Genomic DNA, 20,235 nt, shown 5'->3' with positions numbered 1-20,235 from the left:
CCATCTGCAAAATGAGGATCATACCACACCACCTGTAGTAACATAAAGGCTGGGGATGGCATTGTGGCACAGTGGGTTAAGCCACTACCTGCGGTGCCAGCATCCTACATGAGCTCTACTCCTGGCTGCTCCACTTCCAATCTAGTTCCCTGCAAAGCAGCGGAAGATGGTACAAGTGTACAGGCCCCTGCTACTCACAGGACAGAACCAAAGGAGTTCAAGACTCCTGACTTTGGCCTGGCCCAGCCCCGGCCACTGCAGCCACTTGGGGAGTGAACCACCAAGTGGGAGATTGATCTATTTATCTATTTATCTATCTCTGCCTTTCAAATAAAATAAATCTTTAAAAATACATAAGGAATATTCTGTATACAGAAAGAATAAAATTACTCTGAACAGTTGAAGAAAAAGTAGTATAAATAATGCATTATCTTTCCTGCCCAGGAAAGAAATTATAAATAAGAAGCATTTCTGGTTGTTTCAGAATATGTTTACATAGTTAGTTTAAAAAGAAAAGCCCAGTTTCCTACTTGATACAATGTCATGAGACACTTCTACTTCCCAGTTATATGGTTTTATTTAAGTAGCCCTCTTTGGGCCTCCTGTTCATCCCTAGAAGGAAAATATCACCACCTACCTCACAATGATGTGACTATTAAAGGAATAATGTAGTAAATTATTACAACACTGCTTGGTACAGGACGGTTCTCAGGATAATTCCCTCTATCTCTCAGGGTAACTCCCTTTACCTTTCCTTTTAATTTATTACAGTATAATAAATCACAATACATTACTCCACAGTACATATCAGACCTAAAGTATCATCAATTCAATGTAGCAGAAGCTTGTGTTGACCACCCTGGGAAAAAGCAACTCCAGAAACATGCATCTCTCCATTCTCCTCTACGCTATTCCTAACCCTGCTCCTCATTTCTCACCCAGAACCTGGCATTTTCCAAAGCTCCTGGCTGTTGGCTTTGCCTGTGGTCATGGCAGCTAACAAGCACTAAGCTATAAGCAACCATCACTCATCCCAACCACACTCACCTCATCCGAGAAACTGGGGCTCATATCGAAAGCTAAATAACACGGCTGGGGTGTCCCTGAGGCGAAGGGTGGCCCAGGCTCTTTCTGGAGAGGGCAGAGTGTACAGAAGGGGCAGCAGGCAACGAGAAGGGCAGTCCTGGAGGCAAGGGAAGCTTCCTGAAGCCTGCCCCCAGGGGCAAGAAAACAGCCAGATGAAGTTCACTTTGTGGTTTCTAACGTGAACATTTGTGAATACTTGTTCATTCTTGATATTATATAAGGAAAGAGAATAGAATTTATAACAGGTCTTTGCAGAAAATGGATACTAACTGGCATGACATTACACCAAAATCTGAGTAGTAATATAAATTTATTACTAAACTAGATTTCACCATTTTCTATCTTTAAAGATGTGCCAGTCTGGCACATATAATATTTCTGATATTCAAAATCTCTAACTTTTACTAGGAATTTATTAGGTATCATTTAAAAAAAAAAACTATGATGATTTAAAGATGCAGTTTTCGACTCAAGCCCACAATTCTGTAAAAATATAAATATAAAAATATATAAAATACATAATAAAAATATATAAATATAAAAAAATAAAAGGTTTATTTATTTATTTGAAAGTCAGAGTTACACAGAGAGAATTCCACCAGCTGTTTCACTCCCAACATGGCCGCAACAGCCAGGGCTGAACCAGGCTTAAGCCAGGAGCTTCGTCAGGGTCTCCTGTACTAGGGGCCCTAATACTTGGGTCATCCTCTGCTGCGTTTCCCAGGCCATCAGCAGGGACCTGGATCAGAAGTGGATCAGCTGGGACATGAACTGATGCCCATATGGGATGCCGGCATCACAGGCAGTGGCTTTACTTGCTATGTCACAACGCTGGCCCCCAAGTCCACCATCTATCTTCATGAAATATCAAAATCACAAAGCAGGAGTAGGATTTGGCCTAGCAGTTAAGATATCCCCATCCCACAACAGAGCACCTGAGCTGAAATCTAGTTCTGCTCCGGATTTGAGCTCCCTGCTAATGCAGCCTTGGGAGGCAGAGGTGATAGCTCAAGCCACTGGGTTCTTGTCATTTTGGTGGGAGACCTGGATGGTGTTTCCAGCTCTTGGCCCAGCCCTGGCTGTCGCAGACATTTGAGGAGTGAACCAGTGGTAGCATTCTGTCTGTCTGTCTGCCTCTGTCTCTCTTTTTAAAAAAGATTTATTTGTTTACTTAAAAGGCAGAGTTATAAAAAGGCAAAGGCAGAGAGAGAGGTCTTCCACCCACTGGTTCATTCTCCAAATGGCCGCAATGGCCAGAGCTGGGCTGATTTGAAGCCAGGAGCCAGGAGCTTCTTCTGAGTCTCCCACTCGGGTGCAGGGACCCAAGGACTTGGGCCATCTTCTACTGCTTTCTCAGGCCATAGCAGAGAGCTGGATCGGAAGTGGAGCAGCTGGGACTTGAACCAGTGCCCATAGGGGATGCTAGCACTGCAGGCAGCAGCTATATCTGCTATGCCACAGCGCTGTCTCTTAAAGAAAAAAGAAAAACCAGAGCTGAGTGAGGAAGAAAACAAAAGGAGAGACACAGGTGTTTATTTTGTTCTGTTATTGGACTCTATCCAAAAAAGACTTAATAATTTACTATATATTTGTCTACTGACTACCAAAATCTTCCTTCTAGTTTTTATAGTGAAAATGGAGAGAAGAGAGATTTCAGGATGTGAACTATCTCTGGGCATCCTGGGACCCTGGGACCGCGTCCAGCAGGCTCAGCCATGCACAGCAGCAGCACTCTCCATGCCCAGGAGAGCTGAGAATAAATGCTTCATCTCCACCTAGCTCTTCCCATTCCAGCCTGAGGGCACCTGCACTGGTTGCTCCCTCTTTCTAGAATGTCTTACCTCAGATATTCAAGAGCAAATTCCCTCACATCACTCACATTCTTGCTCAAATGTTGTCTTCTCAATGATGCCAACCCTAACTAAATTCTAAGCTCCATCCTCAGCCACCAGGAATCCCCCCAAGTCTATTTCATTTTCCAAAGCTCATCCCGTTCTTTTAACAGTCTGTATGATTTACTTGTATGTTTACTGTCTCCCCTGCCACCCAGTAAGCTTTAGAGAAGCAATTTTTATGTATTCTGATTTTTGACAAAATTCTTTAATCTCCAGAACAATGCCTTGCACGTAGTTTGGTAAAATCTGTTCAGTAAATGAATTAAGACATGAACTGCTATAATAGCTCTTAAGTCAACTTCAATGCGAGGGGAAATTATTCAGAGGAATATCTATCTTCCCTAAATTCAGAATCCAAGCCCTATCTTTCATTACGTACAAAAATCAACTCAAAGTGTTTTAAAGATCTAAACATTGAGAGCTTAAACTTTGCTTGGAACCAAGAATGGAGAAAACACTTTAGGACATTGGAATGGGCAAGTATTTTCTAGGCTAGATCCCAAAAGCACATGAAATAACAGCAAAAATGAAGTTGTTTCTACAAAGGAAATAATCAACAGAATGAAGAAACAACCTACTGAATGGAAGAAAATGTGTGAAAGCAAACATCTGAGAAGAAATTAATACTCAGAATATAGAAGAAACTCAAGCAACTCAGTAGCAAAACAAAACAAAAACAAGTAATTCAACTTAAAAACAGATAGAAGACCTACACAGACATTTCTCAAAGGAAGACATACAAATGGTAAACAGGTTCATAAAAAAAATTGCTCAGCATCACTAATCATTAGGGAAATGTAAATTAAGACCACAGTGAGCTATCACCTCACTCCAGTAAGACTGGATATTATAAAAAAGACAAAAGGTAACAAGTGATGGTGAAGATGTGGAGAAAGGGGAACCCTTGTATGGCATTGGTGGAAACATAAATTAGTTCAACCATTGTGGAAAATGGTATGGAGTTTCCTCAAAAAACTAAAACTAAAACTACCATATTATCTAGCAATCCCATTCTTGGGTATATAATCAAGAGAAATGAAATCCATCTGTCAAAGAGACATCTGAAATCCCATTTTTATTGTAGCACTATTCATGATAGCCAAGAAATAGATAAACCTAAGTGTCTGTCCATCCACAGTTGAATGGTTAAAGAAAATATACATAAACATAAACATATGGAATATTACACAGCCATAAAAAACAATGATTCTTGTCATTTGCAGCAACATAGACAGAACTGGAGATCCCTATATCAACTGAAATGATGCAAGCACAGAAAAAAGTCACATCATATCCCTCATATGTGCAGTCTAAAAAAGTAGGAGATCTCATAGAAGTTAAAAATATAATGGTGGTTACCAGAGTCTGAAGAGGCAAGTGGGGAGAGAGGGATGGGTACAAGGTTATAGCAAGAAAAGAGCAAGAAGTTCTGGAGCTCTACCACACAGTAGGGTGACTACAGATGATGTTAATGTACTATATGTTTCTCTATTTTAAAAAATCTAGATGATAGGATTTTGGATGCTTTAACTATCAAGAAATGTTATATGCTTGAAAGCATAAATATATTTAGCTTGACTGGATATTATACAAGGTATGCATGTAACAAAATATCACATAATACTCCATAAATTATAGAATTTTTATGTATCTGTTTAAATCTTTTTTAAATAAAAAAATCAGAATCCTTTAGGGGAGCTGGGGATAGAGATTCTATCTATGTCACCCAGAAACATGCTCTCCAGTTCAGGACAATAAATACTCAACCAAGATCACACTACATGGGTCCCACACTTGAGTGGCAGGGGCCCAAGAACTTGATTCATCTTCTGTTGCTTTCTCAGGCCCATTTAGGGAACTGGATTGGAGGCAGAACAGCCAGGACTCAAACCATTGCTTGTAAGAGAGGCCAGCAGCACAAGTGATAGTTTAACCTGCTGCACCACATGCCTGCCCCAAAAATCCTTCCTTCTGCAGGAACATGCATCTCTTACAGTTTGAGCAGAGCATCTGATCTTCCACTCACAAGGTGGTGAGGACGTTTCCCAGACCATCAGCACAGCTCATCTCCCTGGGCACTGTGACTGGCTCCCAAGTGAGGACATACCCTCCAACCTTCCTCCAAGACTTTCTCTGCCAGAATCAATGTCAAAGACTCTGCTGCAGTTGCTGAACTGAGAGAATGTGAGATCAGGGCTGCAGAAGCATCTGAACAGACAGCTGGGGTGGGAGGGAGAAAGCATACTCTGATTTTGGTGTTTGAGATTCTTGATCCAGCTGTGCCTAAAGATCCCCCAATTGCATGAGCCGGTAAATGCATCCTCTCCCCTGCCATGTTAATTTGAGGAGGTTTCTGTTGTTTGCAACAGAAAGAGTTAAGATGCAATATATCCCCATAGTCCAGAAAAGACTTTATGCTTCTATGTCCTGGGGTACTTTGATGGAATACTGTGAGAAGCAGCAACAAAATATATTCAATTCAAATTCCTGCTTCAAAGTTTTGTCATAACATGGTCCCTTTTCCATCCAGTCTTCTTTGATTATTCTCCAGCACTCCCCCAACAAATGCAGTCATTTAGGATGGTCTGGCTGTTAGGCCTTCTGACAGCTCTACTTCTGTGCTGTGATCAAATCCCTACCTCCTTAATTACCAAGAAAAACTACCTGTTCTTTAGAATACTGAAGATGATTTTAATGAATGGGCCAAGGATTTCATGTTTATTTTTCTGAACAGCACAAACTAGAGCTCAGATATTTTCCATCTGTCTGAATTTTCAGCATATTATTTAACTGCTCTAACCCTCAGTTTGATATTTTTCATCTGTAAAATTAAGAAATTAATGATAGCTACCTTTTAAATACTGTTAATATAACCTAAAATACATAAAATAAAAACATAAAAATACATAAAATAAAAACAGCATGTGGCCCAGCTCATATTCAGCATTTAACATACATTATTATTACACACTTAACATTAATTATAAGCTAAAGAATATCTATTAGGATTGACTATGATACTTTTACTCCATTGTCAAAACCCTTTATTCTTTTTTCAAACATTTTTTTTAAAGATTTATTTATTTATTTGAAAGGCAGAGTTATAGAGAGAGGAAGAGACAGAAAGCCCTTCCATCTGCTGTTCACTTCCCAAATGGCCGAAACAGCTAGAACTGGGCCAACCTGAAGCCAGGAGCCAGAAGCTTCTTCCGGGTCTCCCATACAGGTGCAGGGGCCCAAACACTTGGGCCATCTTCTGCTGCTTTCCCAGGCCATAGCAGAGAGCTGGATCAGAAGTGGAACAGCTGGGACTTCAACTGGCACTCATATGGGATGACAGCAATTCAGGCGGAAGCTTAGCCCACTACACCACAGCACCAGCACCAAACCTTTACTATAAATGAATAGATTTTAAATAAGATATTCCCCTCTAACCTTCTGAGTCAGCAGTAAGTCAGTATATGATAGTTAAGAATCTGTAAAGACTATTATTGAGGGGTTGGTGTTGTGGCGCAGTGAGTTAAGGTGCCACCTGCAGCGACAGACAGCATCTCATCTGAGATGGGTCAAGTGCTGAATGTTGTGCTTCTGATTCAGCTCCTGGCTAAAGCTCTTGTGAAAGCAGCAGAAGATGGTCCAAGGAGTTGGGCTCTTTCTGCTCATATGGGAGACTTAGATGGACTTCCAGGTTCCTGGTTTCATTTTGACCTAGCCCCTGATATTGTCGCCATTTGGGGACTGAACCCCTAGATGAAGATCTCTCCCCCCCTCTCTGTAACTCGTCTTCTACATAAATAAATCTTAAAAAAAAGGACTATTACTGGGGCCATCGCTATGGTATAGCAGGTAAAGCCGCCGCCTACAGTGCCGGCATCCCATATAGGTGCCGGTTCTAGTCCCAGCAGCTCCACTTCCGATCCAGCTCTCTGCTATGGCCTGGGAATGCAGTGGAAGATGGCCCAAGTCCTTGAGTCCCTGCACCCGAGTGGGAGACTCAGAAGAAGCTCCTGGCTCCTGGCTTCAAATCAGCCCAGCTCTGGCCATTGCGGCCATTTGGAGAATGAACCAGTGGGTGGAAGACCTCTCTCTCTGCCTTTGCCTTTTTATAACTCTGCCTTTTAAGTAAGGAGGAAGCTCCTGGGTCCTGGCTTCGGATCAATGCAGTTCCAGCTGTTGAGGCCAACTGAGGAGTGAACCTCTCTCTATGTAACTCAAATAAATAAATAAATATTTTAAAAAAGACTATTATTGAACAAATATGATACAATGGATGACCAGAAATGACTGAAAGCTCAGGTTTTTTACTAAATGGCAAAAACAAATGAGTGATTTGAAAGTAAATTACAGATTTTTCGTGTTTTAGAGACAAGCTTCTTTCAATTCTATTTTAGCTTCTGAATGAAATTATTTTTCGCTTTCACAAATGTATTGACAGATGGCAATCTGTGCTTAGAATATGTTAGGGAAGTTCTAACTGGGAGTACCCACATGGCAATGAAATCTCATGCTCTCTAACATAACTATCCTTAAGCCAGCAATCAGAACTGCTCTAAGCCAAAATTTCTGGCATCTTAAAAAACAAAGTAGAAAAATCTACTCTGATGTCAAATGCTCAGAGAATTTTAATTCATTTGATAGGTTCAACATCAGCACACACAAATGACCCTTTTTTTGTGTGTATTAAAATAACATCTTCATAAAAACTAATTATTACAATTTTCCTCCATATTTTTAGCCATTTAAAACTATTTATTATTTCCTCAGTGCCATGGTACAGGGAAGACTTTTATGGGAAGAGCAGTGATAAGCAGTGACACCCAGGGAGGGAGGGTAACGTGGTCACTGCTGATGAAGTGAATGTTCTGCATGTCTACTAATAAGCCACAACATGAGTAACAGATCAAACAGAAAAGACAGGGAGTGACAAGGACCCTGAAAGTTACAGATGATGGATAATCTAATTAAAATGAACAAATGGCAGTCTTACAAATAGACATCTGGTGGTAGATTTTTTTTTTTTTCTGTCAAAAAGTGATTTGTTCTCCACTTGGCAGGATATAAACCCATTTGATGTCTGGAGTGAAATTTTCAGCCAACTTAAATGCCACTGTTTCATTACCGGAGGTGCTGGAATTGTGCATGAAGGGAGGGACAGACAAAGAACATGAAGAAGCCCATTAAAACACACATAAAGGAGCTAGACGTCCTGTGGCTGTATCTTTGTAAATCTATTCAAAGACAAGCTAGTCTGAAGTGACACACAGGTGCACTACTATGAACTAGCATGTAACTGGCACTATCACACAAGTAGATTTGGCTATTAGCTTAACAGATGATTGGAAAGAAAATACTTATATTTGATTTTTTCAACTAATCTGCAGATAATAAAATATGGCTTAGGGGTGGGCATTTGGTCTAGTGGTTAAGACAATAATTAGAATGTCTGCATCTCACATCTGAGTAACCAGGTTCAATCTCTGGCTCAGGTCTTGAATCTGTCTTCCTGCTAATATGGAACCTGGGAGGCAGCAGATGATGGTTCAGGTAGTTGAGTCCCTGCCATGCACATGGGAGACCTGGATTTTCCCAGCTCTCAACTTTGGCCCTGGCCTAATCTTGGCCACTGTGGGAATCTGGGGAATGAATCAGCAGATAGGAGTTCTCTGACTCTGCTTCCCAATAAAGTTTTTCAAATATATACTATTCACATAATTTAAAAAACAAAAACTATTTCATTATAGCTTAGTTAGTTCTAAAAAATATTGCTTTCCTCCCTAGCAGCAGAAGATACCATATACTCATAAATTCCATTTTCACAAAACTGTCTTAGCAATAGTCCTAAGATAAACTGAGCTCAGATTCCAATAAAAAGTTATGATTTCTTATGTAAGACTAATTGAAATAATGTATAAATAATCTGATAAAATTTTTGGTAGTTACTGTGATTATATAGTATAAAATATAATAATCTTTTGAAAAATTCATGAGACATGTTTACTTCTAATTCATACTCCCTAGTTCCATTCACTGGTTCATTTCCCAGATGGCCCCAACAGCCAGGGCTCGGCCAGGCTGAAACCAGAAGCTTCATCCATATCTTTCAGGTAGGTACAGTGGCCCAAACAACTGGACCATTTTCTGCTGCTTTTCCCAGGCCATTAGTAGGGAGCTGGTCCTAAAGTGGAGCAGCTGGATACAAACCAGTGCCCACAATGCCTGTCCAATAAACTGGCTTTAATCTGGGCATCTAGAAGTCATTTCCCATTCTAGGACTTTATTAAATTTAGGTCAATAGTTAACCCTTCAGAAAAACTTGATGATAAAATTTAGGACAAGGTTACATGTAAGTGCTAATCATCTAAGTTTTTAGAAAATCAAGACTCTGGCACAATGCAACTTTTAAATAGTCGGAGCTATTTGTATTGGTAAAAGGAAAAAAATAATTTCCTCACCTAGGAGAATTTTATAAATATTTGGGGAAATGAAAGAACAAAAACTTCAATTTACTTCTTCACTGCAGGTTGCAACTCCCTATCCAATCCAAAAATCTGAAATGTTTCAAAACCCAAAAATTTTTTGAGCACTAAAACTATGCCACAAGTGGAATATTCCCCACCAGGAAATTTTATTTTCATTTCCCAAATTATTTTTTAAACTGCATGAATTATTCTCAGGCTAATTTATCTATATAAGGTATATATAAGACATAAATGAATTTTGTGTTTAGATTTGGGTCCCATCCCTAAGAGATCTTGTTATGTACATTCAAATATTCTAAAATCTGAAAATATTCCAAATTTGAAACATTCTAGTACCAAGCACTTTGGGTAAGTGATACTCAACCTAACTAATTAGAAGGCAAAATCTAATTTCCATAGTAAAATGATTATAATCTACTTTTCTAAATTTTTCATATAAAACAAAAATAGTTAAATCAATTTTAAAAATACACGTGTCCTTATAAATGTGCCTTCTTTTAAAAAAGATTAATTAATTTATTTGAAATTAGGAGTTAAAGAGAGGAGAGAAGAGATACAGAAATCTTTCATCTGCTGGTTCACTCCCCAGAGGGCCATAATGGCTGGGGTTGAGCCAACCCAAAGCCAGGAGCCTGGAGCTTCTTCCAGGTCTCCTACATAGGTACAGTGGCCTGAGAACTTGAGCCATGTTCTGCGGCTTTCCCAGGCACAATAGCAGGGAGTTGGATCAGAGGCAGAGCAGCTGGGACTCAAACCAGCACACACATGGGATGCTGGCACTGCAGATGGCAGCTTATTAACCTGCTGCTCCATAGCACTAGCCCCAAATGTACCTTCTTAAAGCTTAACCTTAATTGTACACAATGAAAGCAAAAACAAGGGCTGATACTAAAGTTTTAAAAATTATGACTGAAAACTCTTATGATACTGACTAGGTAGAATAGGGAACCTAAATATATAAGTCAAGAAATTAATAGAAAAAATGTAAAAATTATCTGTGTAAGGAATTAAAAAAATCAATACCACTGTCATTTAAGAAAATTATATTAACCATTTATGGGGGATGTGCAGAGAAAGACCAAATTCTGGATGTGTGTGTGTGTATATAATATTTTAATATTTATTTATTTGAAAGAGTTACAGAGAGGCAGAGGCAGAGAGAGAGAGGTCTTCCATCCACTGGTTCATTCCCCAGATAGTCACAATGGCTAGAGCTATGCTAATATGAAGCCAGGAGCTTCTTCGGGGTCTTCTGCACAGGTATAGGGGCCCAAGCACTTGGGCCATCTTCTACTGCTTTCCCAGGCCATCACAGAGAGCTGGATCAGAAGAGGAGCAGCTGGGTCTTGAACTGGCACCCACATGGGATGCTGGCACTGCAGGCTGCAGCTTTGTCCACTGTGCCAATGCGTCAGCCCCAGGATGTATATGTATTTTTTTAAAAATGCTGAATAACAGGCTGGCATTGTGGTGCAGCCAGGTTAAGCCACTGTGTGATGCAGGCACATATGTGTGTCAGTTTGAGTCCAGCTGCTCCACTTCCAATTCAGCTCCCAGCTAATGTCCCTGGGAGAGCAGTGGAAGATGGCCCGAGTGCATGTGCCTCTGCCACCGAAGTGGGAGACCCAGAGGGAGTTCCAAACTCTTGGCTTCAGTCTGGCCCAACCCTGGCTGTTACAATCATTTTGAGAGTGAATTAGTGGATGGAAGATCTCTGTCACTCCACCTTTCAAATAAATAAATAAATTTTAAAATGCCAAATAACTTTAAAACAAAAATAAGAGGGGCCAGTGCTGTGGTGTCATGGGTTAAGACACCACCTGTGATGTAGGCATCCCATATGAGTGCTGTTTACCTGCAATCCAGTTTCCTAATGCGCTTAGGAAAGCAGCAGAAGATAGCCAAAGTACTTGAGCCCCTGCCACCCACATTCTGCTGCAGCATTACAATCACAGAGGCTTTTCCTTTTCTTTTTTTTTTTTTAATTTTATTTTTGACAGGCAGAGTGGACAGTGAGAGAGAGAGACAGAGAGAAAGGTCTTCCTTTGCCGTTGGTTCACCCTCCAATGGCCGCCATGGCCGGCGCGCTACGGCCGGCGCACCGCGCTGATCCGAAGCCAGGAGCCAGGTGCTTCTCCTGGTCTCCCATGCGGGTGCAGGGCCCAAGCACTTGGGCCATCCTCCACTGCCTTCCCGGGCCATTGCAGAGAGCTGGCCTGGAAGAGGGGCAACCGGGATAGAATCCGGCACCCCAACCGGGACTAGAACCCGGTGTACAGGCACCGCAAGGCAGAGGATTAGCCTGTTAAGCCAGCGCCGGCCGGTACATGATTCTTGACACTGCCTCTGGCCCCTGATGATTCAGCTATAAGCAACATAAAAGCTGATCCTATTCAAAATGTGATATTTATTAGGTTATATAAAAACCAACTCATCTTATGGATGGAGGCCCTAGTGTTACCCTAAAGAAGCAACATCATACACAGATGCCGTCCTGAGGGGCTGGCGCTGTGGCATAGCAGGTAAAGCTACCGCCTGCAGTGCCGGCATCCCATACGGGTGCCGGTTCGAGTCCCGGCTGCTCCATTTCCCATCCAGCTTTCTGCTGTGGCCTGAGACGGCAGTAGACAATGGCCCAAGCCCTTGGGCCCCTGCACCTACGTGGGAGACCTGAAAGAAGCTCTTGGCTCCTAGCTTCAGATCAGCGCAGCTCTGGCCATTGCAGTCATTTGGGGAGTGAACCAGTGGATGGAAGACCTTTCTCTCTCTCTGCCTCTCCTTCTCTCTGTGTAACTCTTTCAAATAAATAAATAAATCTTTAAAAAAAAAAAAAAAGAAAGAAAGAAAAGAGGGAGTGACAGTTGCAGGAACTGCAAACTATCAGCCTCTGTGTGGGTGTTTGTGCATGTGTACAACTTCTCTGAACAGTGTCATTATAGATTAAACCTGGATGACCATAGGAAAAAACAAAAACAAAACCAAAACAAACAAACAAGCAAAAAAAGATGCCCTCCTAGGTCCCTAATTATGGCAGGTCTAGTAAGATAAACACAGTCCCTGCCTTTAAGAAGGTCACAGTCCAGTGAGGACAAATATGAAAACAGCAATTACAAACAGAATGAGAAGTTCCAGAAAGAAGCCAGAGGAGACACTACTGGGAAAAAGTGCTTCAGAATAGTGAACATCTGAGTTAGGTCTTAAAGAGGCCAGCCTTTCCTAAATCAGAGAAGAGGGACAGGGGTGTTTCAGGCTGGTGAGGAGGACCTAAGCAATCAGGGAGTGGGGGACGTGCAGGCAGAACAAGAGCACAGATGGTGAGGAATGGAGAATGAAGCCCAGAGACCAGAACAGGCTAGATTGTGAACAGTTGTTTATGTCATAAAAAGGGCTTCAAACTTTCCACCTATCAAGCAGTCAACAGGATCTTTACAGCAAAGTCACTAGAGGGTCAATTGTATATGAAAAGGGAAATAATACCAGGAGCCATTGTCGTGGCCCAGGTGAAAGATGACAAACCAATGTGTGAGGTAAGGCAGAGGCTGAGAGAAGATGAAAGAGGCCATGTGTTATGGAGACAGCCGATAACAGCAAAGACAAAGACAATAGCTGAGCTACAGGTTCGCTCATTCAATGAACAGTGTCCAAAAAAGTACAGAGTCCCTGCTACACTAGGCTGTAACAGTGAATGGAGGAGAAAAGGTCTCTGCCCTCAGAGATTATGGCCTACTGGAAAATGTCAATGAATGAGAAAAGAGAACAACAAAACAGACTGTGATGACTGCAAGAAAGGAAAAATAGCGTTTGATTTTTTAAAAAGGGCTGTGTGTACTACTAAATAGATAAAGGTGTCTAGAGGGTAGTCTGAGGATATCTTCTAGCAGAGGCACAAAGAATGTGAACACAAAATCATAACTGAAAGGGTGAAGACAATGTATAAGAAGAGTTTAAGATGGAAATAAGAAACCAAGCTCACATGTGCAGTCACATTTGAGAAGCGATCAAAGATCATTACAATCGGATCATCAGAAACGAGAATCCACACCTGCAGAGCCTGCTTTGGGTATCTTATCTAAGATCAAAATGTTTGGATAGTTTACTTTAGTTCAGAGGTGGTTCATGTGTATGATATAGGAAAAAGGAAGGGAAAATTTTCATTACTTCGAGTACATAATCTCTTAGAAAACAGAAATCATGACAACAAAATCTATTTTACATGCCTTATAACATTCTTGCTACAATAAAATGAATATACAGTTTCATGCTGCTCAATTATTATTTTTAATAGAAAGCTTTTATTTAATAAATATAAATATCATAGGTACAACTTTTGGATTATAGCGGTTCTTCCCTCCATACCTGTCCTCCCACCGCCAACCCGTCCCACTTCCTACTCCCTCTCCCATCCCATTCTTCATTAAGATTCATTTTTAATTATCTTTATTCAATTATTTTCAGTATTTTACTCATAGTACTTCTCATGTTAGTAATTTATTCTTTACAGAAATTTTCTACCACTAGATTGTAAAATAAACTTTTTCATCTATGGTGACATCAATGTGGATGTAGTAATGTCAGTGTGGAGTAGCACAGCTAGCTCACCAATTTAAAACGTTCAATCTGTGTTTTTCTAAGCATCATGAAATTTTATTACTATATCTAAAGCTATAAAATGCTTCCCTATACAATCTATCTCAAACTTAAAATATAAATTAGAACAGTTTACAATAATTTCAAAGCAAATATTACTGGACATGTACTTAAAATGTTTGTATACATTCTGCCTACACAGTAGACTGATACAAAAACAAGGAAAAGCTTGTTCACAATGCTTTATTAGTCCTCTGAATTGTCCTTTCTTCAGGTAATTTTATGACTAGAGGGAACTACATATCTCTAACTGCCTGCTCGCCCATTTTTAAAGATGAAGAAATAGAAGTCTAGCAAAGGCTTAACACAACTGGAAAACGGGTGATGGAGTATGATAAACCAACAATAAAGGGACTTGAACAAAGGATCTATGTTAATGTTAATAAAACATAGATAAAAATAAAACATTTTAAATTCTAAAGTAAATGAGAAAAATGAGTTACTTGCTTTAAAAATGTGTCCCTCTAATCCATCAAGGTTTTGCCTACTCTGTAGCTGCATTTCTACTGTAAAATGATGTATTTGTTGGAGAATTGAGGGTAGGAAGGGAGACAAACACACTCTCAACATGGAGGCAATGATAAAAAAGCATTTTAGAAACATACTGGAAAAAAATGAACTGATTTTCTAGCCTTAAAATTATTTCCTCTCAGTCTCTGACATTTCTATGATATTCTATCTTTTCTCATTTCACATATCCTTTTATTTCACACATAAACACATGGCCTGATTCCTCCTCCGGTCCCATTTGTGTACGTATGTGGGACACACATACACCACACACATGCTCGTTCTCTCAGGAACCTTCTTTTCCTACCTAACACCAAACTCTACTCTCTGTGGCTCATACACTCTTCCTTCCAAACCTGCTTTGAAGCCTACATAGATCAAAACATCGAACTCCAATTTTTCCTTCACTAAATCCCTTTGCTTTTATTCCAACAGTCTGTGACTTCTGTGTGTGAGTGGGAACAGGAAGCAGCACCACGCTGGAGCACCTCTGCTAGGCAGAAGGTAGAGATGTGGATGGAAAAGCTGGGTTCAGCAGTGCTCAGAACCTCTGTCTATGTGAACCACCAATCTCTTTAAGTCTCGCTTTACTAGTTTGTAAAGACTTAGAAAATAGTTATTAGAATTAAATAGTGTAGCTAAGAGAGGCAACTTTAGGAGCTGGGATTTTAAGAATGTAATATAAGAAACCAACAAGGGGTTAAAGTATTAGCAACTGAAAAACAGTTTTGTTTAACAGTAACAAACTCAAGACACTGATTATCAAAAATTTACCTAGACAACAATGGACTAAAAGGATATTACCATCAATACAATTTGCCAGTCAGGGTCTGGACTGTGCTAGAGTCACTGGCAGTGCAGCATGGGTGGCTCTTCTTTCATACAACCTGATGCACTAAGTGGATCTCTTAGATAGTCTCTCCAGCTGTACTTACATACAAGGATATCACTGCTGTGAGACAGGGTAATGTATGCTTTCAAGGATATCAAATTGCTTTAGAGACATGGCATCAGTAGGTGTATCCAAATCTTCTCTTCATTCAGAGAACACTTTAAAGGATCTCATTAAGAAAAAAATCATCACATAATGAAAACAAATTTTTTCAAAATACATAGATAATGAGCTACAAGCAGTGTGTTTATAAACTAGGCAGGTTCAATTAATGAAATTTACTACTTTATAAAATAACCATACCATCTGAAAATAGATTGTGCATTTCATATTTTAATAAACTGCACCAACGCCTGGCCAGTGTCTGTGGACGTTGCCATAGAGCAAATATATGAGGTTTTATTTAAATAGATCTTGATAATTTTTAAACCCTTTTTAAAATTTATTTTTATTTGTAAAGCAGAGACAGACAGACAGACAGCAGAGAGATATCATCTCCTCGTTCACTCCCTAAATACCTCTAACAGCCAGGGCTGGGTCAGGCCAAAAGCCAGGAGCCAGGAACTCAATTCAAGTATCCCACATGAATCATATGAATAGTAGGAACCCAACTGACACAGTGTACACTCAGCAGGAGGTTGGAATCAGATGTGAGCTAGGACTCGAGCACATTCACTCTGATAGGGGATGCAGGTGTCCTAAGCAGTGTGTTAATGATTATGCCAAATGCCTGCCTCTTAAATCTCCTTTTGAGAATGTGTTCGCATACCTGACAATGTAAAATTGTAATCAAGAGCAAAAAAATAAATAAATTAGAAAAACACACACACAAAAGAAACCTCATCAGGGTAGAAGAATAAAAATACTTACTAATACCATTCTGTAAGCTCAGAAATGATTTCTCAGAAAATCTGTATTAGGACTCTAGGAGCTCATGTATTGTATTAACCCCATAAGATTGTAGCTACACCTTCAAAGTAATGCTCTAGAGAAGGCAATCTCAATATATTTTTTTAAAGATTTTATTTATTTGAGAGGTAAAATTACAGACAGAAAGAGGGGCAGAGAGAAAGATTTTCCTTTTGGTTCACTCCCCAGATGGCCACAATGGCTGGAGCTGGGTTGATCTGAAGCAAAGAGCCAGAAGCTCCGTGTGGGTCTCCCACACCAGTGCAAGGGCCCAAGCACTTGGGCCATCTTCCATTGCTTTCCCAGGCCATATGCAGAGAGCTGGATCAGAAGAGGAGCAGCCTAGACCCGAATTGGCGCCCGCCCATACGGGAGGTTGGCACCACAGGCGGAGGCTTAGCATAGTACACCACAGCATTAGCCCCTGGCAATCTCAATCTTAACAAGTGGGGAAGGTCATCGTGATCTTAAATATTAATCTTTTCTACTATTTGATAAACTTCAAATAAATTTCAGATAAACTGAGGATATGCTATCAGATGCTCACTTTGAGGCTTTGAATCAGGTCTTACTTCGTCTGGCTCTAAGAGGAACAGCTTAGTTCATCACATTTATATATACACACATGAGGGTACTTCAAAAAGCTTGTGGAAAATGAGATTTAAAAATAAGTTGACTTTAATGGAAAAAACTGAAATCCATGCATATGGGGAGGTCATCAAAATGTTCATGGAAAATACACAGTAAGAAGAAACAAAACATATACTTATATCTATCTATCTATACACACACACACACACACACAGACATATACAATTATTCCATGAACAACATAATAGTTTGCCCTTTTCCACACTGTTGAGGACTTTCCTCTTGAGTCCAATTTTATAATTTAAAAAAAAGGCCATAGTTTTTCATTGGCCTATCATAAAAAGATGGACTACAAGGAATACCCTGGCTAGAGTAAAAGAAAAATGTTCACATCTCTGATTCATACACAAACAACATGTTTATGTAAAGATGACTTGTTAACAGTAATCTGCTCAAGATATTTGTCACCTACTTTTTAAATAATTAAGTCTTATTTGGCAACCAGGTTAATTTTTGTTCCTTGCTGATACTTGCAATACATGTCTCTCCCCAAACTGTGGGTCATGGTAAGTTTTAGCACAGTGCTTCAAATAAAACTCTGGACTTTAGTAATAAAAAGCAATGATACTCATTATCTAACATGCATTGAGCTCTATGCCAGATCCTGAGCTATTTTATACAGGATCTTACTGAAATGCCACAAATGTCTGTGTAAGGTAAAACATGTGACTCACCTTTCACATAAATTAGAATCATTCTCTTGGGGCCGGCGCTATGGCGCAGCGGGCTAACACCCTGGCCTGAGGTGCGGGCATTCAATATGGGCACCGGTTTGAGACCTGGCTGTTCCACTTCCAATCCAGCTCTCTGCTATGACCTAGGAAAGCAGTAAGAAGATGGCCCAAGTCCTTGGGCCCCTGCACCCGCCTGGGAGACCCAGAAGAAGCTCCTGGCTCCCGGCTTCGGATGGATGCAGCCCCAGCTGTTGCAGCCAGTTGGGGAGTGAACCAGCAGATGGAAGACCTCTATCTCTCTCTGCCTCTCCTCTCTGTGTAACTCTGACTTTCAAACAAATAAATAAATCTTTTTTTTTTTTTTTTGACAGGCAGAGTGGACAGTGAGAGAGGGACAGAGAGAAAGGTCTTCCTTTTGCCGTTGGTTCACCCTCCAATGGCCGCCGCGGTAGGCGCGCTGCGGCCGGCGCACCGCGCCGATCTGATGGCAGGAGCCAGGTGCTTCTCCTGGTCTCCCATGGGGTGCAGGGCCCAAGTACCTGGGCCATCCTCCACTGCACTCCCTGGCCACAGCAGAGAGCTGGCCTGGAAGAGGAGCAACCAGGACAGGATCCGGTGCCCCGACCGGGACTAGAACCCGGTGTGCCGGCGCTGCAAGGCGGAGGATTAGCCTAGTGAGCCGCGGCGCCGGCTTAAATCTTTTTTTTTTTAAAAAAAGAATCATTCTCTTTGGATTTAACACGTAACATTTTAAAGTCACAGATGTTACTAAATAATAAGTAAAATAACTAAAATGTGATTCTGAATTATTTGAATCTTAATTTCACTTTTCCTCCATTAATCTTTAGTTATTTTTTAAAAAGATCCCACTGTCTTCCTTTTTTTTTTGTTTCTTATTTATTTATTTTTTGAAAGTCAGAGTTACACAGAGAGAGAAGGAGAGGGAGAGAGAGAGAGAGAGAGAGAGAGAGAGAGAGAGAGAGAGAGAGGTCTTCCAACTGCTGGTTCACTCCCCAACTGGCCATAATGGCTGGAGCTGAACCGATACCAAATCAGGAGCCTAGAGCTTTCTCTGGGTCTCCCACATGGGTGCAGGGACCAAAGGACTTGGACCATCTTCTTCTGCTTTCCCAGGCCATAGCAGAGAGCGGGATCAGAAGCAGAGAAGCTGGGACTGGAACCAGTGTCCATTTGGGATCCCGGCACCGCAGGGGGTGGCTTTACCTGCTACACCACAGTGCCAGCCCCTAAATTTTTAATTTTAAAAGCTCTTAAACAAATCATCAGATATGGGAGTTGCCTATCATATCCCTTCCTGGAAGATGTACTAACACATTTCAAAATAGACAAATGAAATAGACAAAACAGACAAATGGAGCTGCATACATTGAAATAGACAGACAAATGAAAAGAGTGGTAGAAAGTGGGCAAAAGCAAGTACCATGGGATACCCATGAGGCCAACTCATAGGGAAAGAAACTGTGTGAAAATCTGTTTTATAAAATGGATTCACACTACTGATATCTTAATACAACAGATTTAATTGTGCATAAGTTGCTTCTCCTAAGTGATTTTCAGCATCCATCATGACAATAATAAAATTTTAAAGTAACAGAATGGGGGCAGTGTTGACAATTCAAGTTTTTCTTTCACAGTGCCAATAAATAGCAAAGCAGCATACTTACTTCCTTTGCACTCTTAATTTTGGCCAGAAATGTATGCAGCTCCATCGTCTCTGCAAACAGTGCACGACACACTGCCTGATAATGATTTGGTGCTTCTGATTCAGTTGGGAGATGAGCAGCACACAACTACACAAGAGGAAAATAAAGTAACAGAGTTAGGTTACCGCTGGAGTGTTTTGGTATGTTAAAAACAGACTTGCTTGGGGCTGGCACTGTAGCACAGTGCTGTAGTGCTGGCATCCCATATGGGTGCCGGTTTGAGTTCCAGCTGCTCCACTTCTGATCCAGCTCTCTGCTGTGGCCTGGGAAAGCAGTAGAAGATGGCCCAAGTGATTGGGCCCCTGCACCCACGTGGGATACCCAATAGAAGCTCTAGGCTCCTGGCTTAGGACTGGTGCAGCTCTGGCCATTGCGGCCATCTTGGGAGTGAGCCAGCGGATGGAAGACTCTCCCTCTCTGTCTCTACCTCTCTGTAACTCTGCCTTTCAAATAAATAAATTTTAAAACAAAAACAAAGGCAAACACATATGCCTGTGGGGCCAGGATCATTGCAGAGTGGGTAAAATCAATGCCTGCAAAGCCAGCAACCCATATAGGTGCCCATTCCTGTCTCAGTTATTTCACCTTTTTTTTTTTTTTTTTTTTTTTTAAGATTTAGTTTTTATTTAGTTGAAAGGCAAAGTTTCAGAGACAGGAAGAGATGCAGAGAAATTTTACAACCACTGGTTTACCCCCTAATGACTGCAACTGCTGGGGCTGGGTCAACCAAAACCAAGAGCCTGGAGCTTCTTCTGAGTCTCCCATTTG

General features: G+C 40.8%; 1 protein-coding gene across 2 annotated transcripts in view; it reads right to left on the bottom strand.

Annotated features, from left to right (window-relative positions):
• SPIRE1 (spire type actin nucleation factor 1) overlaps positions 1-20,235 on the bottom strand; it is a 202,850-nt gene that overhangs the window by 76,439 nt on the left and 106,176 nt on the right. For both annotated transcript variants that reach the window (XR_009866811.1, XM_062201330.1), the window contains exon 4: positions 19,429-19,554. Coding sequence is in view for 1 of the 2 variants with exons in the window: in XM_062201330.1 (XP_062057314.1) it covers positions 19,429-19,554 (126 nt within the window). In the remaining variant the exon portion in view is untranslated. The remainder of the gene's footprint in view (positions 1-19,428; positions 19,555-20,235) is intronic.

This window comes from Lepus europaeus, chromosome 9 (assembly GCF_033115175.1).
Source record: "Lepus europaeus isolate LE1 chromosome 9, mLepTim1.pri, whole genome shotgun sequence".
Lineage (NCBI taxonomy): Eukaryota > Metazoa > Chordata > Mammalia > Lagomorpha > Leporidae > Lepus > Lepus europaeus.
The sequence above is the reverse complement of the archived record's forward strand: the minus strand, read 5'-3'. Positions and strand labels throughout refer to the sequence as shown.